At 48.6% G+C, this 27361-nt stretch overlaps 1 protein-coding gene across 4 annotated transcripts in view; it reads left to right on the top strand.

Moving 5' to 3' along the window:
• Positions 1 to 27361, top strand: part of NRP2 (neuropilin 2) — a 114514-nt gene that overhangs the window by 42430 nt on the left and 44723 nt on the right. For all 4 annotated transcript variants that reach the window (XM_054585771.1, XM_054585770.1, XM_054585773.1 and 1 more), the window contains exons 6-11: positions 1333 to 1502; positions 3372 to 3527; positions 15845 to 15989; positions 18457 to 18806; positions 20705 to 20849; positions 25038 to 25154. In XM_054585771.1, the coding sequence (XP_054441746.1) occupies positions 1333 to 1502; positions 3372 to 3527; positions 15845 to 15989; positions 18457 to 18806; positions 20705 to 20849; positions 25038 to 25154 (1083 nt within the window). The remainder of the gene's footprint in view (positions 1 to 1332; positions 1503 to 3371; positions 3528 to 15844; positions 15990 to 18456; positions 18807 to 20704; positions 20850 to 25037; positions 25155 to 27361) is intronic.

Raw genomic sequence — 27361 nt, 5'->3', positions numbered from 1 at the left:
GTTAGGATATCTATATAAAGTCTCTCCCGCCCCTGTGCTAACATTTTTGAGTCTGGGGCCATTTTTCTTCCTCTCTAAGACTTAGTGGCCATTGTCACAAAACAGCAATTTTAAATCTCTTTTTATATGTATTTTGATGTGAAATATCTCTGGCCCTGGGTAGAGAAACTCTGGGCTGGTCCACTGGTTGGGCTTTAACTTTATACTTCCAATAAGCACAGCTTTTTAAGTTTCTATGATGTGCCAGGCACTCTGCAAAGCATTGGCGGTGTAGTTGACCCCAGGGGTCATGGAATTTGCCATCTGGTCTCTTGCCTAGAGCTACATCTTCATATCACCTCCTCTTGGACATGTGCTTCAATGGAAGAAACCCAAATGATAACTTTAAGGACTAAAGGAACACTTTAAGGGTGATTAGAGCTGGGGAAATCCTGCCCCGGTTGTAGACGGCATACCACCTGCTTACCTATAGATGTGGCCAAGGGGATGAGTTTTATTCTGGGTTTTATTTATTGTTTGTTTGTTTGTTTGTGCCCCCCCCCAAGAGCTCATGCATACTGAGTGACAAGAAAATAGTATTGCAAATTGCACCAAGTCCTCCAAATGGCCAGGGTAGTCACAAAGCTAAAGAATAGGTTTGGTACCTGAAAAGATTATCAGACACATGTATATACCAATTTTGACCAGTGTCCACAGTATCCATGGGAAGGACAGCATTAAACTGATGGCACAAGGTCAGAGTAAGTGACTTCTGGGTCCATTTGCCCAGACAGGTGGTTCAGGGGAACGTAGAGTGACATGCATGTGTTTAGAGAGAGGTCTCCCAAAGACAGGTATTTATTGCTTTGTAATGTCTGTCTTCTGTGCTTGAACTCATTAGACACTGGAGTGAAAGAAAGAAAGAAGCAGAAGTGCCTTCTGGGTGTTTATTAATAAAGCAGGCTTCCCACGATGTATCAGCCCACCCAAATTGCCACAAGTCTATCACACATGTACCTGTATTTCAATAATGGTGCATCTGGCATCTGTGAGCATCTGTAGCCTGCAGCACTAACAGTTCTTGTGCTTTAGATTGCATTTTTAATTTGTATGATGATTCTTATTTATCCACAGCCTGATTTCTTTTAGGTCCAATTTAGCTTCTTGCAGACCCAGAGGGGTTGTCAAGCTCTGTGTCTTGTAGTTGTTTTTAAAATGTGAGCATATAATTAGGTCTTTAAGATGAGAGAGTGCCTGCAAAGACTTGTCCCTAGAAGGGAAAAGCGTTGTGAGAACCCCAGGGGTATGAGGCTGAGATACCTAACTCTGTCCTTGGCCATCTCTGTGCCCCAGACTTTCAGTGCAATGTCCCTCTGGGAATGGAGTCTGGCAGGATTGCTAATGAACAGATCAGTGCCTCCTCTACCTACTCGGATGGGAGGTGGAGACCTCAACAAAGCCGGCTCCATGGCGACGACAATGGCTGGACACCCAACTTGGATTCCAACAAAGAATATCTTCAGGTACTTGCTCAGATATCAGAGGGTATGCAGAGTGTGTGTGTGTGTGTGCGTGCGTGTGTGTGTGTTGGTGGGCAAGGGGGGTGGCTCCTCATCTTGACTGGACAAAGGACCCAAAGAAAATAAACACAGCATACTTGAGACCTCTGTTCATTCATCCATCTAAACAGATACATGTGCCAGGCACAAGTAGGCTGTGCCAGACACTGTGCTATGTGCTGGGATAAAACAATGGGCAAGATGGACACCGCCCCTGCTCTTGTGAAGATTTCCAGTCTTGGATAAGTTGTTTGGCCAGGGGGCTCTTTGCCCTTTCATTCTAGACATCCAAGGAATAGTCTGTGAACAGTTCCAGATCTTCCTCATTCTTGGCACAGGAAGGCATCAGAAATTTGAGGAGGGAAGGGGGACGGCAGGCACTTTCCTAAGGGCAGGCTTGTTGAGTTGCTAGCTGAGCATGGCAGCTTCTCATGGTCTTTGCTACTGGGGAGGAGCCTTGCCAGGAAGGATTTGCACATAGCTATCAGAAGAACACATGGGAAAATGTCACTACCAGCAATGAAACTCTCGTCGCCCAGATGCTCTGCAGCATCTTTTCAGACTATTGTTTGCTTTCCTTCTGAATAAGACTTGCAGTCATGTTAAGTAACCCTTCCTTGCATGACAGACTGGTCCAATTCCCATCCCCAGAGAAGAGCAAGCTGCTGGTTCCGTGCTAGAGCAATGACTTACGATGCACAGTAGACAGCCTTGTGACCCAGCGACAAGCCTGTCTGAGCTCTGACGCGACACGGTGATCTCTGCTCTGAGAAGGACATTGCAGAGGACACAATGGGAAAGGGAGGAAGGCCACTTAGAAACTTCCACGGAGCCTCTCACAGCACAACCCTGAGGCCATTTGTCCCTGCCTTTCCTCTGCCTCTCCAAAAATCCTTCTTGTCCTGCAAAGCTTCCAGAAAGTTCTCCCTTATGATGGGCATCCCATTGATTACACCCTTAGTTTTGGTCCTTAATCACATACTTTCTCTTACTGTTGTCTATCTGTTAATTATGCACATATACAGCACGGGGTACTTCTTTTGAATGCTTAATAGTGCAGAGCTCATAATAAGTAGCCAATAAATGCTTGCTGAATTAAGTTTTACCAGTGTATACTGGCTAAATTTTGATCACACAGAGGTTACCAATAACAAACACTGTGGCCAGCAAAGGAATGACATCAAGCAATTTCCAAATGGGTTTGGTGTTGTGGGAGAGGTGGTACCTCAAAATGTTGACCATCCTCATCAAAAGAAAGGTCAAGACTTGCTGCATAAGCCTAATTGCTTGGGCAGACTCTGCATGCCCTTTGACCCCTTCCTGACCTGAGTGACTAAATACACAATGGAGTGAGGTACTGAAGAGAGGGGAAACAGCCCTGAGCTGAGACTTTTGCTACTAGAGCTTTATAAGTGAATTGCTTTGAATTGGACCGGATCAGAGTGGTGTGGATTGGATTGGATTTAGCCATTGTTCCTTTAAAACAGAATCTGCTTTCACTATCCAAGGCAGGCTGTTGTTTAGTAGGAAGGGGTCCTACTTCTAGGTGTTCAATGATTCCCTTAAGATTAACTTAATACTGTCCATTGGGATTTGCAAAAAGAAGGAAAAAAATAATCATTACAATTTCAAAGGTGTCCAATTTAATGTCAGATGAGTTGGGTTTAACTATCCAGCAGAATTGCACATTGGTCCTTAATCACCCATACATGTGAATGATCATAGCCATAGGTTGTGAACTAAGTATTACACCTGTGTCCTTTGAAGAAAAAGCAAGATGCTGCCTTGTGTTGTGAGCCACGCACCCCTTACTTCTCTACCTCTCTTTCTCAGGTGGACTTACACTTTCTAACCATGCTCACGGCCATTGCAACACAGGGAGCGATTTCCAGGGAAACTCAGAATGGCTATTATGTCAAATCCTACAAGCTGGAAGTCAGCACTAATGGTGAAGACTGGATGGTATACCGGCATGGCAAAAACCACAAGGTAAACCCACTGCCCCACCTCAAAGGATGCTGGGACAGTGCGGGAGGGATGGGGCAAGAAGAGTTTCAAGTTGACCCCCTCACGGGGAAGGAGGCCTGATTCAATGGGGCTCAAATAATTGATGGACGCATGGGAAGCACTAGCCCAGACAATATTCTTTTTTTATGCTAAAGTGATTGGAAAATACCGTTTCTCCAACAGCCTGGCTGCTGTTGCATCTTGCAGGGCAGAAAGAGGAGAGGGGGAGAAAGAGAGAGAGAGAGAGAGAGAGAAAGAGAGAGAGAGAACATGCAGCATGCTCTCTGACTACAAATGAAGGAGAAAACGTGCTCCAGCCCGTGTCTCCCCACACAGGATTCATTGAGCATTTATGGCCTGCGTCCCTTCCACATGCTGGGTTAACAATCAAAAAACCACATGAAATGGCAGTTCAGGAGTTACTGAGGTCTGGAAATGAAAGGGGCACAGATCCTGAGAGGGAATCACAATATCCCAAAGAAGAAAGAGGATAATACATAATGAGGAGAAATTTAGTTTGTCAGGGACGACATCTGAACCAGCGATCATGCTTGGCAGCAAAGCATTGAATTCTCTCGCCTGGTGCCTTCGGTGTCTGTGGCTCCCGGAGGTGTGTCCGAGTGCCATGATGTGGGGCTTTTGTTGTGCGTATGGATTAATGTCTGGCACTCAGGTTTCTTAAGACGCATGGCATTCTGGCAGCGAACAGGCAGGCAGCTGGCGCTGGCGATGTAGTTGTGCACTGGGTGTCTGGGGGGCGTTTTGAAAATGGTCAGTGGTCTCACCTGGGCGGGGGGGGGGGGGCGGCTAGCTCTATTCGTCACTGGCTGGCTCTCAGGTCTGGGAGGAGAGTGCTCATCCTTCTCTGAAGGGAGCTGGGGGCAGAGGGAAAGAGTCTCCCCTCTTTAGTGCTGTGGTTCCTCCAGGCCCTGGCTCTGTTGGACTGTGAATGATCGGAATGGGACACATGCAGCCAGACCTACAGGGGCCAAAGATCTTTTCCAAACAGTCCGCTCTGCTGCTATCACTGACCCAAGGCAGCTTGCTCTTCCCAGTGCAACTGGAAATCTTGGACCCAGAAAATCCCAAGCTGTAATGTTGGCAGCACTGTTTCACTCGGGAAATGTGAGTTTTTAAAGGACTGGATTTTTTTTAATTAAAATTGCCATAGTAACATGGCACCATTCATCTGAAAATCGTGGCTTCTAGATATTACTAGGTATTGATGCACACATACACAGAAATTCCCCATTTCACAGATAAAGTGAGTGAGAGATTTCTTTACCCTGGCGTGTGGAGCCAGATCGAGTTTCTCATTGACTTCGTTTGTTTCAGAACGAGCCGTCAAATAGCACTTGGCTGTGGCAAGCCTGGGTGGGCACTGGGGGCTGGGCACTCTGTGGACCGAGTCTTCATCCCTCTCCACTCATTTTCATGCCTTCTTCCTCCACCCACCCCCTGTAATGACAAACTGGTAGAACCCAGAAGCTCAGCCAGGTAGGCGAGGGCCAGCAGCTGCGCAGGGCTGGGTCTTGGGGGAGGAGGCAGAGGCCCGCCTGTCGGCCTCCCTGTCCGAGCTCGGTGACTAAGCAGCGCTGGCCAGAGGGATGCCATAACATAAGCCGATTCTAAAAGCACACAGATGGGCCGGGATGCTATTTAAAACGCCATTCGTGGGAAATCTGCTTTTGAAAATACCTTAGCGCTGCATATTTTGATAGAACACTGTCCTTCCTGGCTTTATCCCTGGTATTCATTCTGCAGGGAATATATTCCTGACAATTGAATTTTGCTTTCTGGGCTCCTTTAGAATCATTCTTCCCAACTTTTTCCTATTGGATACATCATTCTCTTTCTTTCTCTTTCTCTTTTGCCTCCTCTTCCCACCCATTGGCTACTGGCTCAATTTTTTTCCCCAGGAGCCAAGGGGTAATTTTGCTTTTGTTTTGTTGTTGTTGTCTGGTTGTTTAGTGACTCAGTCCTGCCCACATAAAGGCGCTAGGGCAGAGGAATAGCCCTGTCTCTCCCCATTAGAAATTCATCCTCTCAGTACCTAAAAGGAGGCAAGAGAATGCAAAGCCTGCCAATTAGGCATTGCCCCCTCCCCCACACTCCCTCGCCCCACCGCAAGTGTCAGGCAGGTGACAGGGGAGACCTGCTGGGTCCTCTGCTCCAAGGGTGATGTCTGCTGCCCTTTCATTAGCAGATCAACGCCCACACCCTCCCCCCCCCCCCCCCGCCAGAGGTCTGTATTTAATGTGCAGATTCCATACTGTTCCTGAGCCTCAGCGTGGCTCTCTGGGCTGTTCGGGTTGAAATAGTTGAGTGAACCATGCCAAATAGATTTGTCAAGTCTGCTGCAGTTTGATTTGATGCCATGAAGGGGAGGCGGGGTGAGGAGGAGACTTGGGGGCAGTGGAGGGAGAGGCTCCGTCTATGCCTGGTGCTACCGCTGAGCCTTTCTTTGTAGCCGCTGGATGGTGGGCACCGTGCCAAGCTAACTGGTGTTAAGTAGCGGGCTTGAAAGCAAAATTCAGGCAGCAGGACCTGTGAGCAAAGTGTAGCTGAGAAGGAGGCAGCAGAAAAGGAGGCAGCAGCCGGCTCTGCTCCGTGCATGGGGGAGGGTTCACAGATGCAAACCAGTGCAGGGGGTGTGAAGAGGGGATGGTGCTGTTTGGAGCAGAAATGTGGGAACCTGACTTTATTCCCTGGTCACTGTCAACACCAGTGCAATGTACCAAAGGCCAGGGAATTTGGGAAAGAGGAGAAAAATAAGATTAATGAGCGCTCGGGGTGATGGGGAATGGCTGTGCTCTTTCCTTGCAAAACACTATTTACAATTTGGACCCAGGCTGGGCTAAGGCAAGGGCTGGGCCTATGGGGGAACGACTTTCTTCTCGTGGCCAAGAAGCAAGGAAAACTCAGGAACTCTTTTCCAGCTTTCCCCAGCCTGGAGCAGCATCTTCTTAGTCTCTTTCCATCCAACAGGTAGTGGGGAGGGTACCTATGAAAAAGGTCTTACACTGTGGCTCTGGGCATTGCAGGCATTCTCTGGGCAAACCTTCGCACAATTATGCAGGCCATATGCACAACACATTCCCCAGTCCTAGTCCAATTCCACATGCCATATACACGGAACCTGTGATTTTCCTATAGGGCGGGCCCTCCTTGTGCGTATTTATGGCATAACCACCAGGCAGAGAGCGCGTCTGTCTGGTGGAGCCCATATCCAGCCCATGTGTTCCCTTAGATTACACAAATCGCTTCACAGAGATTTCCTCAGAAACCACAAGCAGAAAACGACTGCTTTTGGTTTCCCCAGCTGTATTAATAACACCCCAAACACAGACAGAATGTTGTAAATACAGCAGTAGAAGGTTCACGGATGTGTCTATAATTATAGGCACAATTATGTACACACAAATCCAGGAGAGGCCTGGAGAAAGTGGGAGGTGCTGGGAGGCAAGAGGCCTTGGCCAAGTTCCTGCTCATCTCAGAGACGCTGGTTCTGTGAGCCTGCACTGGGGGGGATGAGACCACAACCGGTGTCAGGCCGGGGGGACAGAGGCCATTGCCCTTATATGTCTAAGCAAAAGCCCTTTTCTTCAGTCCTCCCTTATTTGGTGAATATGAATTTCTCCCTGGCTGATAGAGCTCTGGTTACCTTCCTCTTAGTCACAGTGCTGCTGGGCTAGTCTGATGTATTTAGAATAACTTTGGTTAAAAGACAAAGGGGAAGAGTTGAGGGAGGGTGCAAGGTAAAGTGGTGGGGCAAAGGCAGAGACAAATGTATTTGAAAAAATAAATATTTTTAAAAATTCTTTACTTAATTAATAATAAAAAAAAAGAATAACTTTGGTTAAAAGAAAATCTAGTGGGTGCTAAATATATCCTGATGACCACATTGAGGATGGGAGGGTAAGGACTGGGATGAGGAAAGGTTTGGGTCCAAGAGTGTTTAGAATTACCCCATAGTGAGTGGCAGAAATGCACTGAGCTCATCAAATTAATGCACTGATGACCTCCAAGGGGCTCGGTGAACCCTCAGGCCCCAGCTTATACACTTCCATTGGTGTTTCAAAGACTGTGAAATTGAAGATTTCAAAGACAAGTAATTTGTCCCAAGGACACAGGGAACCCTGTAGAAGGCAGCTGGCCACCGGGCTTTGATTCCCAGACTGGTGGTGAATCCACGCCTTGCTCATCATCCTGCATCCAGGGGGAAATTGGCTTCCTAGATGTTTGGTCTAGAGGTCGAGAGGTGTGCTCTGTCCAGGGGAGCCTCTGTTGTAGTGGAGATCGAAGGCCAGACATGCTTAGACAGCATGGCTTAGAGTGCCAGGCTCAGCATTTCAGAGTTTGGGCCCTGTCCTAGAATCCTGAGGATGTAGAGTTGAAAGAGGTTGCTTTGCGTTTGATTTGGCCACATCCCTTGAAAACAAACAAATGCCCCACTTCAAAAACCCTCTGTCCTATATTTATTTTCCAAATTAAAACTAATCATTTTGAAAGCCATTTGAGAATTTTAAAACCTCTGTGAAACAGAGCAGAGGCTGAGGAGGAAAGAGAGCAGTGTCAGAAAACCAAACCCCCCAAATCAGTTGGCTCACGGTTTGAACCACGTGGCTGTGCCTACTTTTAGACAATGCGCTTTGTGACCTTGGGAATTTCTCTGAACAGCGCTGTGCCTCAGTGTTGCCGTCTGCCCAAGTGAAATGGTGCTGTGGCTACCGTTGGCAAAGCACCTTGGGATCTGTAGATGGAAGGCTCTCTGCCGATATAATTAATGTATTAGGCCCACAAAGCTCTTCTTGAGCAGAAGCAAGTTATCAATTTAAAAGGTAACAAGGCCCCGTGGGATATTTATATGCTTCTTTTAAAATCAGAGGTTTGGAAGAGGCCTGTAAGTCATCCAGACCTGTCCCTGCTTCTGAGGGGGCCTGCCACGGAACAGCCTGAGGTCAACGTTCCCCCTCTTAGCCTCGTTCTTCTCTTAGGAGTTCAATCATTCCTCCAATTAATAAATTTGAGTTTTCCAAAAATACCTTTATTTTCAAACCTCCTAGTGGATGACTGGCTGCCCCTTATCCTCTTGATTGCTGTAATTGTGTTTATTGTATATAAGATTAGGGCAGTGACTCAAACCACGAGCTGGGAATGGGCATCAGCCTTCAGAAATCGTGGATATGATCGCATCGTCTCACCAGGCTTACGTGCGTTTAGAAGAGGGCCGATGCCCTTTCCAAATTCACGTCCCCCCGTTTACGTGCCCCCCTCCATTATAACTGAGAAGAATCCAGGGCCCTAGGTAATTAAGTTTGTTCCTTATCCATTTGCCATGGGATGAGCTCAGACCTTTAGCCTTTCCACTTAGGAAGCTCAAGGGAAAATTTCATTATACATATGCTTGGAACCTTTTCTCTATCAGGCTCCCATGGCTGGCTTCACCCCACTCCCATGGGTGCTGAATTGTCTCTGGGAGCTGAGACCAGCCTCCCTCGTGCTTTCAGCCTTGATGCTAAATTCCCCATGCTTCCCAGCCCACTGCTGTCCACGGGAGCCACTGGGAGGGAACCAATAAGCAAGGGATGTGGACAGGCATCGTGATTTTGCTCGGCTGGGAAAACGTGCTCTTTGCCCTAATCCTGGAGTCTCCGGATGAGCACTGGCACAAGCACCTCATCTGGTAGATTGTCAGGTTCTTTGCTCTCACCTTTTCCCTTCTCCAGGTGGCTGAGATTCCCCCGAAAGTGGAAGATAGTTGACAGATAGGCTCAGGAACCTCATTCCCTGTACCTTTCCGGTTTTTTGGCTACCCACCTGCACGTTAAAAAAAAAGAAAGAAAATGTGGCAATGTTTGTTTTAGGAGGTTTTCCGTGTGGAGAACCCTTCCTACCCAGTTAGAATGTCTGCTTCTCCCCCTACCTTCACCGGAGGACGCTGACCATTCCCTCCAACCCCTCACTGGTCTCCCGCTACCCTCGTCCCCCCCCCGCACCCCATCTCTCCTCCAGCCCCAAATCCCCGAGCGGCCCTCCTCTCCTCTCCTCCCTGATGCTTTCCTGTCTCAAATCCTGAAACCCTAATCCTGTTAGTATGCTATGTTCCAGGGCTCAGCGTCTCCATGGGGGTAACATAATCCTGCACACGCAGATGGGGATGTACACATCCCACCCACCTCCCCCACCTCACCCCACCCCCAGAAAGAAACCCACAGGCCTCCTCCGCCCTGCACCCCCTGACACACTCCTGAATCTACATCTCCTCCTTCACATTAGCAAAATACAGCTTGATGACAAAAACAGCCCTAAAGTAAAGGAGGAGGAGACAGGAGGGCATCATGGTCATAAATGCGCATTTGGTGGTTAGGGAACTTCCTTTGCCTACCCCCATCCTTACCCTCGCTTAAGTTCTCTCTCTCTCATACAGAGACACATCCTTTCTGACTCTCTGTCTGGCTAAGTTCCCACATCCACTAGAATGAAAGCAGCTTACAAAAATTTTTTATAGTGTTCAAGGAGGAGTTTTAAGGGAGAAATGTCAGGCCCATGATTTACAAAAAGCGGGGGCGGAGGGGGATGCATTACTTTAACATCGTTTTCCCCCAGCGCAACAGTGCCTCCCCGCCCCGCCGACTCACACACCCCTCCCACCCCTTGCCTGTTTTGTGCAACAAATTAATTAAACAGGACGGCATTCATTGATTAGCAATTAATTTTTTACACGTAGATCCGATGGCTGGTTTTAGAGAAAACGCGAGGGCAGGGGATGGAGAGGGAGGATCGGCCCCTGGGCTCTGCAGCGCGGATGAGTCCGCGTATCTGCATCTGCTCCTGGCTTCTCCCGCTTCCCTGCCACCTCTCTGCCGCCTGCCTTGTCCTCCTCCTCCTCCGTCTGCTTCTGCACCAAATAGATAGAAAAGGAGAACTTTGGGTGCCATAAAACATTTACTAGTGGAGAGAAGTACTTTTCCTTTTTTTAAAGAAAGAAGTAGAAGAAGGGCTCCTGCACACTTGTGACCTCAGGGCCCAGCACTGAGCTGGCTTTGAGAAGTGTCCTGCTTCCTTTGCGGCCCCTGGAGCTGGCTGCACTCAGATATTTACAGGAAAATAGAAATAAACCGCAGGTCACATCATAGGTAACGGAGAGACGGGTGTGTGCAGACTGAATACCGAAGCCCTACTCAGAGGGGAGGCAGAGCTCATGATCGAGCCTGCATCTCCGCCCAGGGGCCTGCTCCCTGAGGACGGCCGAAGAGCCAGGTCACACGGTGAGCCTGCATTCAAAGGCTTTGGTGGACGTGGAGCGTCTCCACTGTCCTGGGCCCCAGGATGTTGATGGCAGACACTGTGCAAGGAAGGGACTTAGGTCTGGTAGGAAATCCCCAGCCCAGAGGCCTCCAGGGTAGGCCGTCGGACATGCTCATTATTCCCAGCTATGCCAAATGCACTGCATGTTATTCAACTAGGACTCGAGCAAGGGTCAACAGAGAGAGGTAGCTGTGACTAGAAATGGGGTGAAAAAGAGAAAGGTTGATCCTAGAAACCATCAGGGATGCTTCAAATTTATAATTTTCTTGTATTTTATATAGTATCACAGTCCATACCTCATAAGCTCACAGGCATAGTCAAAATGTTGATTTTCCTTTCCTGGCTGGGGTGGGGGGAGGAGGGATATAGATAATAACCAAACTGGGATGCTGGGTAGCAGCCAATTTAATTGACAGGTGCCCCCCGTCCCCCAGAGGTGCAAATCAGAAAATCCGCGAGGTGCTGCTGGTTTCAGATTCTGTCTTACTGAAAAGAAACCAAAGGTCTCAAGAATCAATTGCAAAGTGTTGGATTATGTTCAGAATGCAGCGAGGCACCAAATGGATTATCCAAACCACTTTGTGCCCTGAATTGTTTTTTAAACTTGGTTTACAAAGATACATTTGAAGAAATCTTTATGTTCAACATAGCTCTTATATCTCTATAACATATAGATTTTTTTTTTGCTCTATTCCCACCTCTAAAGAAAGCTAGGGTCACCTTGAGCATACTTCTAGTTTTCCTTTGGGTGGTAAGTAAACCAAATTAGCATTTTTCTTTTAAAATTAACAAAAATGTATACCATCTGTGACATCCAGCTTTTAAAGCAGATGTTATCATTTGATCACATTAGATATATGCCTTTCGGGGTGTACCTCATGCTGACAATCCACTGAGTTTCCTTAACATTACGGACATCTCACTGCGAAGTTATGGCTTGAAAGTTTTTGGCCTCGAGGTTCAACTTGGGAGTCAGTGGCTTTGGGAGCTGGAGCTTTCCCAATCTCACAAAGACCCACTTGTTACTTGTGACGTAGCCTCCCCTCTAACATCTGTCCTGGGTGTTATGTAGGCATGGGAGGCAGCGGGGAGGGCTGGTAGACTTTATAGTTGCTATCTGCAAGCCTGTTATTGACTTTATTTTCCTGAAGGAGAGACCAAGGTACCTAAGGTTTATTGATTTGCCTATAGTGATTCAGTGAGTCGGCAGGGCACAGGGAATAAAACCAATTTCCTGGCACCGTTTCTCATGCATACAGCCCCTTACCTTGCGATGCCTAGACTGGAAGCCAAGAATCCATCTCAGAGAATTTGATCAGAAAACTTATGAAGGGTGATTCTGAAACCACAGAAGCATTGAGAAAGTCATAAAGATGTATAATATATGATAGCATTTACCAACTATAAATAGGGATATGCAGGGGGAAAAATAAAGACCTTATAATCCATTGGGTCAGGAGAAATAGAAAGTGCTTAATATTTCATTTAAATGGATTTTCATAAATTGCACTTTGATATCTTTGGGCAAAAGACAATATGTAAGGACCAGGGTGTTGTCATTTATTACTCTTTGTTATTAATAATTTGAACTGTTAGTGAGGCAAAACATCCAGCAGATATGCTCTCCCTCTGAGTGGGGCACTCACCATGTGTCCTGGTCACCATTTAAGGTGTATAAAAGTCCACAGCACTTGTCCACAAACCACTCAGGCTATCAGCGACAGTGAGTGACTAAAACGCCCTGTTACAAAGTGAACGCTCCCGGGGCAGCGCTAGATTGAAAACTCTTGTGAAGGCTTAGAATCTGGAGGACAAAAAGGACCTTACACATCAACTCACATAATCCTCTCATTTAACAGAGGAGGAAGTCAGGGCTCACCCTTTCGAGCTAATTTGCAGTAGAGTCTGTCTCCTGGCTCCTAGTTCAGTGGTGTTTGGGTCCCCCACCCCGCATACACCACACTCAGAGTAAAAGGTATATAAATAGTTTACTAAAATAAGATGTTATTCCTTCAGCAAAGGGAAGAGCTTGCAGAGGGAAGAGATCAAGAGCACACAAGAAACTGAGAAAGGACTGGGCTCGGAAACATGAAGGGCAATGTGAGGCCCCATTGAAAGAGCCTCATGTGGTTCCAGGGGTGGGAGAAGCTGAGCAAAATGGAATGGCTGAGTGAAGTTCAATTTGAGCAGCCAGGCTGATGGCCATGGGCAGATAAACCAAGTGGGTGCCTCCCTCTCTGACCAATGTCACTGTAGGCAAAGACCTGGGGGTGCTCCCTCAAAGCCTGTGACCACGTACATCCGTGGGAAGACCAGCCGTCTCCCTGGACATGTACACATGTGTGTGCACACACTCAGCCTCACTCACATACATGCCAGCCTCCCAAAGGCAGTCCAAAGACACAGTCATTTCCTTACTGAGGTAGGGGAAGAAAGGTTTGTTGGTATTATCTGCCAAGGCTGAGAAATGAAGGGGTCAGATAAGATAAAATTGGATATTAAAAACACATAAGACGTGCTGTGTTTCTAACTAAACAGTACCAGCGTGGTGTGTGTGCTGTGGATTGCAGCTGTGTTAAAGTTCAAATCCACTCAACACTCCAATTATGCATTCACATGGCCAATCAGGCCCCCTCCCCTCCAACTCCTTAGCGTCTCCTGATGGAGGCCACACACAGTCACTGTCATCATCCTCAGGGAGCTGGCCAGTGGTGACCCCCCGCTGCTCACAGCACCCGTCCCGAAATAAGCAAAGTGCTGCATTTGCTTCTTCCTTGCCAAAACAAAACAAAAAACAAACACAAAGCCTCTGCCTCATGCTGAATTCCGGTGATTCTAGGAGAACTGATTAATCTTCCCTGAACGGGTTCAGTTCCTCTTCCCCTTTCCTCAGAGCCACAGAGCACTTTATAAGCACCCAGAAAGCCAAGGAATGGGCATGGTGAGGCGGGGGCCTTCCTGGGCCCTGCTGCCTCCTCCAGCTCTCCCTCTCTGAGAGTAAGAGCCTCGGCACCTCTCTTTGCCTCCCTCTGTAGGTCTCTGCCCGGTGTCCAGCTCTCACCCTCTCTCTGTGTGTTTCCTTGGCCCTTTCCCTTCCCTACCTTGTGTCTTCTCGCCCCTCTTTTCCCTCAGTCCCTATGCATAAAGCAGCCAGATGGAACCGTGGAGAGATGAGAGGTCCTGCCTCTGTGCTCCCTGCCTCTGTGCCCCACAGCAAGGCAGCCAAGGAGAAGCTGGTGGCGTTAAGACCAGAACAGGAGTCTCTCTGGGACTCAGTGGGCTAAGCTCCTGGAACAAGGGATTTAAACAGAATACGGTGGGCTGGCAGACACCTATTTCTTCCTCTCCTTTCCTCTGTTTGTCTTAAGCAAGCCACTTCTCATTTGGTTGCCAAAGTGTGATGTCCCTTGACCCTTCATCCTCACCATCGGTGGTGTGCTTTATATGAAATGGCTCTAACTTTGGACATTAGCGAGCAGGAGATGTGGCAGGTTCAAGGTTGCCAAAAGTCAGAGCTTCTGGTTACACTTCCTGGGGAAGAAAGGACCACATTGTTCATTAGCTCTAAGCTTCCATGCTGTTCTGTTTCCCAGAGCATTCTAAATTGGGATTGCAAACGCACCAGAACAGCAGCACAGCATCCACTCAGCCCGTGCTAGGGGACCTTAAAGGCTCTGTGACTTCTAGGCACCAACATAAACATTGCAACTGTACTGAAAGAGGTGGCAGTCCGCCTAGGAAACTGCAGCCTAAAACCTAAAAACGTAGCAAGGGCTTTTGGATCCAGACAGATGGCTTGGAGCCTGTTTCCTCATCAGTAAGGTGGGAATAATAATAATACTTAACTTCGGGGTGTTGTGGATGCAATTGTCTTTACAGAGTGTCTGGCTCGAAGGTACTCATATTCAAATACACCGGTTTCCCAGCCCCGTCAATGACCAAACACCTGGCGCGATCTAGGTATCATGAGCTGAAGCATCAACTCCCCTCCCCAGGGGGAATTGCTAGCTGTGGCACAGTTGGCAGTGTGTAGATTTACAGTCACTTGGTTATTACAAGCTGTGACAGGTATGATTTAAAAGTGATGGTTGGTTACTTGGTCTTTCCCTCCACCCTTATCCCAGAAACCAAGAGAAACTCACATATACTTGCTCCAGCTACTTTTTTAATGGAGAGCAAACACAAAAAAGCATAAGGTCCATATGGCAGTTATTGATTTGGGCCATCTGGTAAGCTAGGACTTGCTCCCACCATGTTGGATTAGAAGCTATTCCAAAAAGCCTTTCTTCCCGTAAGAGATGCATTGGTCAGATGGCGACAGGGATGGATTTCATTACAGGGCGGGGACTGCAGTGAGAGGAAGCCAGAGCAGGACTCCAAGGGGACCGTCTGCAACCCTGACCCTACAACAAAGACCAGAGAGAACCAAGAACATGTTGATTGACACCGGGGCACCGGGGGTAGACAGTGCCTCCCACCCGTTCATGGCACAAGGAAGCCTCTAAGTAACAAAAACAATTGTGAAGCACTTCCTAATCATTAAATACCCTGCAAATATTATTATATGCCTGTAACATGAAGAAGAGGGAGAGTCAAATTCACGCTCATGCGTGAGGTCCACTAGCCCTAAAAGATGACATTTCTGCTCCATTTTTAAAGGATATTTTACTCCCTCCCCCTTTAGCTTCTGAAGTGTTTTCCTTTTCACAGCGCCTTCTTTTGCTTGCTCTTGCCCAGAGGCAAAATTTTCTTTGCCTCCAAAAGTTTTTGTGAAGACCGTTTATTGTTTTCAAGTTAGAGCTCTGTGAGAAATTAAATTTTTTTTCATGGTGCTTCCAAAAAAGCCCCAAACAACAAACCCACTGATTATTTTTAAACTTGAGGGAAATAAAATTCAACAGAAATTTCCCACCCCCTTCAAAGGCTGCACGGGTGGCCCAACTACAAATGGGGATTTTATTAATGTGGTTTCACGTCTTATGTTACAGGTATTCCAAGCCAATAACGATGCAACAGAGGTGGTTTTGAACAAGCTGCACACACCGCTGCTGACAAGGTTCGTCCGGGTCCGCCCTCAGACCTGGCACTCGGGCATCGCCCTCCGGCTCGAGCTCTTCGGCTGCCGGGTCACAGGTAAGGGGGCTCCAGTGCGGCTGGGGAGCTGGTTGCATCCCGGGCTCTGAGAATAGCATGATTATACTGTATGACCTTTCTAGAAGGATTGGCTCAAGGACTCAAGTCCTAGCAGAATTTCTCCATTCATTCATTCATTCGGTATATACTTATTAAAAGTCTACTATTCCTACTACCTAACATTTATTGAATGCTAACTATGTACCAGGTTCCATTCTAAGCAAGCACTTAAGGTATGTTACCTTTTATAACCTTCGTAAAGACTCTATGAATGGCATGTTGCTATTCTCTCCACTTGAGAGATGAGGAAACCAAGACTTGGAGACATAGCTTCCCTGCCACTAAGTGGTAGAGCCAGGGTTTGAAACTAGGTGCTTTGAATTTAGAGCCCGGCTCTTAAATAACACTTTCTGCTGCCCCAGCTGGAGGCCAAGACCTACACAAGGCGTTATGGGTACAGTGATAAGCTCAACAGACCCAGCTCTGTAGGGACATCTGTACAAGTTGAGAAGACACAGTAATACACAAACAAAACCACAAATGAAAGTAAAATCAAAACTATGATAAAGGATGCCGTAGGGGACTTGACCCCATCTTGGAGGTCAGGAAAGAGGAAGACTTCCTTGAGGAAGTAGTGGCTGAGCTGAGGGCAGAGGGCACACAGGCCTCACCTCATAAAGACTGGAGCAAAAGTCCACCAGGGAGGGGTCACCGCTTGCTCAATGGCACAGGGGCAGGAGGGACCAAAAGAGGAAGTGAGGGTGTGGGCATGGAATGTGAGGCCAGAGCCGGGGGGCGCAATGTGGAGGACAGACTGGAAGGACCATCATGGGAGCTGGGATAGCATCAGGAGGCTGGCGCAGTGGTGAGGATGAGAGAAGATGGTGGTTAGACCAGCCCCAGCCATTTATGAAGAGCCTGCCCCCTTCTTCCTACAGACTAAGCCCAGTGGAAGAAAGTTGCTTCTTTGGCCTGGAAAGGTCTTCAGTGTACATCTGCTCACCATCCTGTCCCCTAATCATCCATTCCAGCTCAGAGAGGGAGTGCTTCATGGTGGGATGGTGTTTTAGGCTTCTATTAATAGTTAAAATACCTTGTGTATATACGGTCTCTACATTTTTCGCATGCCTTATTTGCACACCATCTTGTCCACTGTCTGTAACAACTCTATGAGGTCAGTGGGGCAGAAAACCAGGACTCAAGAAGGGTAAAGAGCTTGCCCAGCATCACCCTACTAGGAGGTGGCAGAGCCAGGAAGAACCCACATTATCTCAGTACAAATCTTCTGCTCTTGTAGCCTTTGCACAAAGACTCGGCTTCCCTCTTATGGGAGTGGTTCGTCCTAACCCTACCTAGGGGACTGTTTTTTTGTCCCTTTCCCATTGCTGTTCCAAGTCGGCACAGGCTAACCAGCAAGAACTCAATTAAAACTCATTTTTCTGGAAACCTGAAAAGAGAGAACCGGTGGGCTTGGAGAACTGGGACCGCCGGCGGGGGCTGCAATTCGGTTTACAGGTGTCTGATGCGCACTGACGGTAGACCCTGCCTTCTCCACTCACTCATTTCTCCACAAATACTTACTGAAGGCCCGCTGCGTGCCAGGCCCCATCCGGGGAGCTGGGGCTGGAGGAGCGAGCAAAGCAGATGGGGTCTCTGCCATCATGGAACTTTCAGGCTAGTGGGCAAGGTAGATAATTAGCAAAGACAAGTACTGGATAATTATAAACGAAGAAATGTTTCTGGAGGAAAAGAACAGGGTGCTCTGAGAAAGAGTGACTCTAGAAACCTAATTGACTACTGATTGAAAGTTTGGGGACAGCCTTTCTGAGGGTGTGACACTTAAGCTTGGGAGATGAGTGAAGAGTAGTCCGGTGATGGCTGAGGGGAAGAGCGTTTGGGGCAGCAGAACAGCATGTGGGAAGGACAGAAGGTAGTAAAGGGGAAGTAGAGACCTGACCCCAGGAAGGTTTCCATCCAGTTGGGAAAACAGTCTCCCAGGAAACAATGCTCAGCCGAGCTCCTGCCTGTGCTCACCACCACTGGGAGGGTCGGGGGGACTGGTGTCACCAACAAGGATGCGAGGGCCCTTGGCTGATGGCATTAGATGCTTAGACATGTCAGGCACTGGGCTGTGAGCTTTTATATAATAACTAGCGGAATCCTTGCAACAACCCCCAAGAGGGCAGTACTATTATTAGTCCTCCTTTAGACCCGGGGAAACTGAGACACTGAGCAATTTGTCCAAGGCCATACAGCTAGTAAGTGGCAGAGCAAACATGGACACGGGCAGCCTGGCCCCCACTCTTGGCTCTCAACCACAGTATTATTCTACCTTGAAATGCAAAGAAATGAATGCTGACTTGAAGTGTTTGATACCAGGTGGGTCTTTTTCACAGCTCCCTACTAATGGGAGTGGTCCCCGGTTAGGATGGCCCTGACCTCTCGTGCCTCCCTCGCCTCTCCACAGACGCCCCCTGCTCCAACATGCTGGGGATGCTCTCGGGCCTCATCGCTGACTCCCAGATCTCTGCCTCCTCCACCCGGGAGTACCTCTGGAGCCCCAGTGCCGCTCGCCTGGTCAGCAGCCGCTCGGGCTGGTTCCCTCGGATCCCTCAGGCCCAGCCAGGTGAGGAGTGGCTTCAGGTGGACCTGGGAGCGCCCAAGACGGTGAAAGGCGTCATCATTCAGGGGGCCCGAGGAGGAGACAGCATCACCGCCGTGGAAGCCCGGGCGTTTGTGCGCAAGTTCAAAGTCTCTTACAGCCTAAACGGCAAGGACTGGGAATACATCCAGGACCCCAGGACCCAGCAGCCGAAGGTAGGCCATTCGGGAAGACTCTGTAACCTCACCCCAAACAGGCTGTTTAAGTCGGGAGTGCTGGTTGTCCATCCAGGTGATCATCGCCAAACCCCTGTATTCCAGCATAACAAATTTTAATGAAGAGATTACTTTGTGCGAGACACTGCACTCAAAGCCTTATTTTAGTCCTCATTATTATTTTAATCCTTACATTTTTAGAAGGTGGACCCTTTGGCCACTCCCATTTTAGAGACGACAAACTGAGGCTTAATGTCATGCCCAGGGTCACGCAGTGTACCTGCGGTAGATCCATGATGCAGACCTCGTAAGTCCGATTCCAAAGCCCAAATGCCTTTCTGTGCAGTTCGACGCCCATTGCATTCTCTTTCAGAGAAAGTTTCCTTCCAATTGGCCAGACAATCAAAGGAGATGTGGTTTTTGGAGGCTAAACTATAGAAACAAGGGATATACTTCCCAAAACAACTGTGCTTTTCTGAATGTTGCTGCCCTCCTTTGTAGTTTCCTAGCTGTGACTCTTCAATCTTCCCTGCCTCTCAGGCTGAGGCTGGGGAGAGGCAAGAGCAACCCACTGCCGGCCTCAAGTGCCAGCCAGTGTGGCACGCCCCCTCCGGCCGTCGGAGGGGTGAGGGTCAGCCTTCCACGGGAACCCCAGGAAGGAGAGGGGACACCACATCTCTTCTCCAGATTAATTTCCCAGTTAGCCAGGCTTTCCCATTCTCACTTCTATGTTACCCCTTATTTTCCTCAGAAGATCAGGGCCCCTAACAAGGAAAGCGGTATCACATGTCTCTGTCTAGCCCCTTTACTAAGCAAATGTTTTCATTCTTAATACAGAGACAGGGGCTGGCTTAGAGGTTTTGCAATGCCGATGTAAACCCCCAGCTTGCAACCCCAGAGGCTTGGGAAAGGCTCAGGGCTTGGTAACCGGAACCTTTGGTGGATGGAGCAGAAGTTGGACCACAGGCTTCCCCAGGGAGAGCTGACCCTGGATCTCCTTAACCATTATGGGGGCCTGGGAAAGGAGATGATCTTAGCCAGGGTCAGAGCCTGCCCTTCCTGTGACAGCACCCCTCACTTTTGGAACTGTGGGCCCAGGGCATCCTGCAAAACAGGGTGATTCTGCAGCACCCCTGGATGCTGATCAGCCACAGCCCCTGGCCAGCCCCACACCAACAGTCCCCTAAATCAGTGGCTCCCAGGTGTGCTCCGGTTGGGTCCCCTACCTGACTTCAACCAGGACCATCCCACTCTCGTCAGTTTTATGTATTGGGGCTCTCGGCAGGTTTTCTTTTGATAGAACTGCCGCCACTGAAGCAGAGGTTTGGAGAACACAGTCCCTGACTCCCAGTGTGACGAGAAGGCATTGTTGTTAATCCAGAGAAGGGAGTGGTCACTTTCCCTTCAGCCTCTCAGTGAACTTAAGACCTATCAGTCAACTGGGACTTTCTAAATCTAGACTTTCAAAATTTAGAAAAAGAACTGGATTAGAAATTCTCTTCCTAATAAACCGAGAACTTGGGAACAAGCAAGGCACACTAAACTCCCTTCTCTTCTCTCCACTCAGTCCAGCTCAAGATTCATTCAGAGACTCATTCTTTTCTGGGTCCTCAGTTTCCATCCCAGGACAGAAGACAAGATCTAGCAGTTGCCACTTACAGCAGCTCCCTGTTTTTCATGTTTTGGGTCTCTAACCACCTTCCCAATGAATAAGTACCTTGGTCTGAGGACGGAGCTCCCATGGATCGTAATGTGCAGCAACCATGAATCAACCGTGTGGCTGCCTTCTGGTTGGATATAAAGGGTGGGAAGGAGAAGGCAGGGAGGAAAGGGAAGGAAGGGATGATGGAGGAGGGGGTCCCCCATAAGAGAAGCTGAGCAGCCTGTCTCCCTTGCAGCTGTTTGAAGGGAACATGCACTACGACACCCCTGACATCCGAAGGTTCGACCCCGTCCCTGCGCAGTACGTGCGGGTGTACCCCGAGAGGTGGTCACCAGCAGGAATTGGGATGCGGCTGGAGGTGCTTGGCTGTGACTGGACAGGTAAGGCCCCGCCTTCTCAGGATGCCCTGGGAGCAGGTCAGACCATGACATGGATGGGGGCTGAGGGGCACCCACCCCCGGTTGAAACCGTTATTAGCCCGAAACTGTGCAGAGCCTGCCCGCTCTGGGCCCTGCTGTGTTCTCCTGCCTCCGACCACGAACACCACAGCCTCTGGTCTTGGGGCAATTTCTCAAGGGAGGGGCTTTGTCATTTTTAAAGGATGATTTCAGCTCTGTAGCCCAAGTCTCTCAAAAACAAATCATAACCACACACCACCCACCCAAATTCAATTAGACCCTGACTCTTCAGGCCAGGGAGCTGTGGCTGTTGATTTAGGGAAGGAAAAAAAAAAAAAAAAAACCTCATGATAATAAAGTAATTGGTTTATGTCTGAATCTGGCCTCCAGATGTCAGTGGCTAAGAGACTGCATTTTCATTTTGAAGCCACATCTGTAAAAGGCATTCATTTGCTCAGGAGGGACCCTGTTGCTGGGGACTTCTTCCCAGTGTGTGGCAGGAGCCTGCTGGTTCCTGCCCCCACCAGGCGGTCCAGGTCCACTGAGTACGCGCGCCCACCCTCTTGTTTGCCAGGATGTGCCCCGTCCTTCTGAGCCGGACCCCACCTGTCCTCTGAGCACTGGGCCTCCGGCCTCCACAGAGCTGACATAGCTCCCCCCTGGGCTCCCACACTGCCTGTCAGAAGGGGCTTGGGCGGCCACAGCAGCCGCATGCCAGCAGGAGCGTCAGGCAGGCCGAGCCTCCCTGCCCCGCCCCACCAGCACCCCAGGTGTCTCCATTTTCCTGTCTGTGCTGTACCTGTCACCAGCTCCCGCAGCAGGGAAGCCGGAAGGATTAATAAGGGCATGCTGGAGAAGTGCTCCGGGCTCCCAGGGAGAAAAGTGCCTCCCGCATGCCGGCTTCGATGTACAGAAGAGGTGGCCCAATGAGGCACGCAGGTGGGAATCGGGCCCAAATTAGCCTGTCTCACCTTCAGATTGAAGGCAGCCCCAATGAACACACTTAGTGGGAAGACACTTTACTCCCCATTAGGCAGGACTAAGGCCAGCTTTCCCTGCTGCCTGCTGAATGTGCGTCACCTGTCTGCTTGAGGTGCTGAAAACTCTCCCTCCAACCGTGACACAAGCTGGTGGGATTTATGGCCTCCTTGGAATCAGAGGATTAAGAGAGTCACAAGACCCAGGAGCCTCTGGGCCAGTGGCTTTCAAATGTTTTTAACCATCGTCCACAACTTAAATGTATGCAACAACCCACTTGACTTACAAGCACATGCATGTGCACATACACATACATACACAGAAGCACACCCATGCGTGTGCCTATGGGGAATAGTGGATTATCACTAAATGCCTGGACTCTGGCAAAAGATTGCCATGTACCAGTCCTGCCTTTGCCGATCACTGGGGATATAACCTCAGACAAGCTACTTAGCCTCCCAACATCTCAGTTAGCTTAGCAGAAAAATGGGGCTGATCATGGCAGAGTTACCCCCACCCCCCCAGGATTATTATGAGGATTCAATAAAATAGTAGATTTCAAGTACTTAGACTGCTGCCTGGCACCTAACATGTTAGAATAAGTAAATATGACTGACCCAAAGCTGTGCTCCTCCTCACCAGGTGAGTGCACTTTGAAATATTGTAGCTCCTATTTTTAAAATGCTGGTCTTGACCCGTTAAATTGACTCTACAACCTACTAATGAGTGCAACATACGGTTTGGAAAAAAAATCGTAGTCTAAGCCAACACCCCTCTCACAGAAAACGAAACTGAGTCCCAGAGAAAAGAAACAACTTGCCAGAGGTCGCTCAGCCCGCTGGGGGCTGACTCACACTCCCCTCCTCTCCTCGGCCCCTCTGTGCACTGCCTCTCCCAGCCTGGCCCTGCTCTGCGACCGGCTGGCCGGACTGGACAGTTGCAAATGGCCTTTTCCACTTAGGGCTCCCCCACCTCAACCTGCCCCGAATTACACTGGTGATGGTCAGCAACAGGTTTCTCATTTCAAAGTCCTGCCTGGTCATTCCTCAGAAGATCAGAGTTGGGGCTTGCCTCCCTCCCTTTGAAGTCTCAGACATCTGGTTTCAATTGCAGTTTAACGGGCAGTTACCTCGGAGCGCCCAGTACAAACACAGTGGTCACGGAGGCCGGCTGCTGTTTCTTCACTGTCAGTCACACGCCCTGCCCACTTGTGGTCTCCCAGCCCCCTGTGCCCCTGGATTTAACATCATCTCCTCCAATCAGCTTACTCATTTTGCTACCTAACATTCCCAGAAGCTCATCTGCTAGGGCGTGTGGGCTTTCTGGCTTTTCTCATGTCCCTTTTCTGCGACTCTTCCTTGATTCACTTCTTCATTCCCACCCCAGAAGGATCCCAGGAAAAATAATGGGCTGGGCTCAGTCGCCGCAGCTAAATAATTTGACAGGGCTGCCTCACCTGTTGGTTGGTTTGTGTTTCAGATGATTACTTCTTGCCTTTCTGCCCAGAGTTTGCTCTACAATTGAGTTGGAGAGTCTCTGACACAGTGACAAATCTGAACTTACAAATTAGGATGCTTCGAGGTTATTTGCTATTTACTGTGAGCAAGAGACAGACACGGCAAAGGGAAGCCTGAAAGGTTATGCGTGTAGTGTTTAATAGCAAAAGGATGAGAAGTCGACCGTGAGAAAGCTATTCAGCGTATTTAGTGATTTCTTTTCAGCTCCTGGCTTTATTAAATGGTATCCTGAAGAGGGCCTGACAAAGACGCCTGATCACGCACAACAGTGCCAGGGAACATGTATAAGAATGGGAGGGACAATGCGCGAGCTTTTTCGGGGAGTCTCCTTGGAGCTCAGCTCTGGGACAAAGACCCCACCCACAACACATGGACTTGAACACCGGTTACCAGCACCCCTTTTTGCCCCACCAAGGGCCTGACTCACAGTTCTATTCATTTCATAGACAACTGCTGAATGAATGATGGGGGTGAGCAAATAACAGTGAATGGATGGCTGAATGAATCACCTGGGTCAAAACTAACAGCCGGCAGCAGGTTTGGCCCAGCCCGGTTTTATGCATTCTTCTTATTATAATATTTTGCATAAGTTGCCAACATTGATAAGTCTGGAAGTTTTCCACAGGGATTGTTGGATTCATGTAGGGAAAAAAATTTTTTTTTTTTGCAAAATCTAGCCACACTGGGCTACCTCCCCACCCCGGCCCCTCAGAACCTCAGTGTGCTGGGGCCAACCTTGGTGGCCTCCTTTAAATCAAACGTGTAAGACCCCCTCTGCCATCTTTGCCCCACACTTGACTCTCCCTACCCCCAGCCATTTATCCTCGCTTATAGTAGCTATTTGCATCCAAGAAGCATTTGAATCTGCCATACCTTGACCTAAAGGCACAGCCTCACATTATTTCCACCAAGTGGAGTCTGAATCTCTTTGAATCCATATTCCTTTCCATTCACTTTTGTGCAAACATGACAACAGTGTCTGGGGTCATACCTCCCAAGCATCTGGCTTTGCTTATGGCTTTGGTGACTGTGCTGTTGATTATCTTGCTATAGGCGAGCCCCCTAGGTCAGGTTAGCTTTCGTTCAGACAGTTCTGCCTGACCCAGAGAAGGCTGGAAGGAGAAAGCCTATTCCACATGAAAGCAGGAGGGAGGCGCGCCACCCAAGGGGAAGTGCGCAGATAGGCATTTTCCACAGAATGGAAGCTCTCTCCGTGAAGCACCGAGGTTTTCTCAAACCGTTTTTGATTGGCATCACTCATTTTGTGGCTGTGCCCAGCCACACTTCCGTCTTAAACCGAGCACCCAGAGCATGGTTGAGCCTGGCCTCTGGATCAGCATCGCCCACATTCATTAACTTCTCGTGCAGCCTCTGGGCTACCCCAGAACCTCTAATGTACGTTAAGGAGCATGGGTTTTTCTCTGGCCCGCTCTCAGGGCTGTTTCTGCAATGTGGGTCCATTTTTGTTCAACTCAGACAACGCTCTTAACATCCTTGATGACATACAGAGGTGACTTCTGGGGAGGGGTGTGTCTGTGTCCATTTTCGTTTCCTTTTCCTTCTCTGGTAGCGCACACTTAGAAAGGAAGCTTAGTGTTTAGCATCTTCCTCCTGCTGCATTTTAATGCAAGCTGCTGCATGCAACATTCACACCCCTTCCTTTGCCTTTACACAGACGCAAAGCCCACGGTAGAGACGTTGGGACCCACTGTGAAGAGCGAAGAGACCACGACCCCATATCCTATCGATGAGGAGGCCACAGAGTGTGGAGAGAACTGCAGCTTTGAGGATGGTGAGGATGGGGGTCAAAGTCGTATTTCATCCAGGATGGCATGGGTGCCAACCAGTAGGGGTGGAAGCTGAGTTGTGGCTGGGGCAGGAACCTGGAGGTCCCCTGGGTCAGAGATCAAGGAGGTGTGAGTACTCAGGAGCTTGGAGAAGTGGCTATCTACATCCAATCCTGAAGCATTCAGATATTGGAACAACCTGTAGAGCCCTACGGGCATGAATCCACCAGTCATCAGCTGAGATGAGGGTCCAATGAAAGAAGACTCCTCCTCCAAGAAGTCTTCTCTAGCCCTCACTTCACATCTTCAGATTCTGCATCTGGGATCCTGTTTCCTACTATGCCACATCTTCACCACACAGTCAGGTGACCATCTGGAGCTGACATGGTTTATGGAGCGCAGTGGTCGGGTTAACTCAGCAGTTAACCATCCCTTAATTGTACTTCCCTGTGTCTTTCACCATTGATTGAGAAAGCGTAATAATTATGACTCCATGAGATAGTGAGGGGCGGGCAGGTCAGTGTCAAAGGCAGAAACGGGAAGAGGCACGTCAGCGTTCCTTCAGAACACAGGGCCTCCTTCTCATCGCATGGGAAATCTGTATTGCTCTCATTTCATCTTCTAAACACATCCATGTTAGATAAAAACAATTGGCAGGGCCCAAAAGTGCAGCACATTTTAAATCATACCACTAAGGTTACCGAGTATGAGAACATTTCTAACAAACCACAGATTTTGGAACACCTGGCATTTTTGGCTAGAACTGAATGCTTGACAGCCTCCATTTACAGTAAATTACTGACCACTATTAAACGTTCATTAAACAAAATGAGGGAAGATTGGTGAAGAGACTTGGGAAGTGACGGAGACATGAAGATGTAGCACCGACTCCGTAGGTGAATGGCGGAGTCCGTAGAACCCGCACACTCAGCCATTGGACAGTCTGAGGAACTGTGCTGATGGAGTGGCCAACTCCAAAGAAGTGGCTGCAAAGAAGAATGGGAGGGAAGCCAAAAATAAATGCTGAAGTTGTGTGACTGAAAAATGGTAATTTAATGCATATGCTTTTAGGAATGTGCTTTTGTATATTGTGTGGGCGGAGGGACAGTATTGGTCAGGGTTAGTTGAATACAGAATTCTGACATTTTAATGAACTTGTTTTTGTTTTGTGGAAAGGAGAAGGAGACTTGGAGAATCTTCCAAGACATGTTTAAGATAGGTTGAGGGCCAAAAGTAGAACGCACAGGGAGTTAAAATATGGTGTCGGGTTAGCAAAGTTAGCTTGGCGGAGGACAGGAGGCGGGCTTCTATCTAAATGGCAGTCCAAAGGAAAATTTAAGGGTTCTGCTGCAAACGTTCAGAAGTTTAATATAATTTTCCCCTTTGTAGTGGTTTGTTTCCTTTGAGGTTTCTTTGGTGGTTCCTCCCTTTGCTTTTTTTTTTTTTTTTTTTTTTTTGCCTAAGATCTCGTTGTGGAATTTGGTTCCTGAGATACAGTATGCACATAAACATTAGAGAGGAATTATGGTATATTGAATTACTCCATATTTTTGAATGGAAAAGTAGAAATTCAGAAATTGTCGGGAGAAAGGGACAGTGAGGGCTAAGAGCTGACTTTTCCAAGCCACAGGTTGATGCTTCTGTAATAGATTCCATGTGTTTCTTCTAGACTCAAGCTGACTTTGGCCAATGGTGGGCAATCATTAAATAGTCCCTCTTAGGAAGGGGAGGCATAAACAGCACCCGGTGGCACTCTGCCTGTCAGGCCAGCGGTGCCCTTCCCCTCCGAGGTGAGCCCTCCGCACCTCTACAGTATGAGTGATTAGCTTCCACCAGCCAGTTGCTCCCTTTAGACTTCCTAACCTGCATTCTAGGCCTTCCCCATGGAAATTGCTCCCTGGGAACTCCGAGAAGGGAAGTGAGAAGGCCAAAGACCCCACTTCCTCTCTGCTACCAGCATTAGCCAACACTTTTCTGCTGTTTCCACAGCCACGGCCAGCAAGCATCCAGATTTAGGTTCCCATTTCCTCTTTTACCCACCTCCACACTCACCCCCTACTTTATCACATATTTGGCAGCAGCTCATACTGAATTTTTAGAGCTGAATGGAACCTCAAAAGAAACGCCTTGTGTTCAGTCCTCTCACTTAGGCAGGTGAACAACCGAGCAGATGGGACAAACCACTGGGTGGTCACTTCTTAGATTTCCATGA

Source organism: Pteronotus mesoamericanus, unplaced genomic scaffold (assembly GCF_021234165.1).
Source record: "Pteronotus mesoamericanus isolate MK-2021 breed Mesoamerican mustached bat unplaced genomic scaffold, CSHL_Meso_final contig_90, whole genome shotgun sequence".
NCBI lineage: Eukaryota > Metazoa > Chordata > Mammalia > Chiroptera > Mormoopidae > Pteronotus > Pteronotus mesoamericanus.
This window is presented reverse-complemented; position numbering and strand designations above follow the sequence as displayed.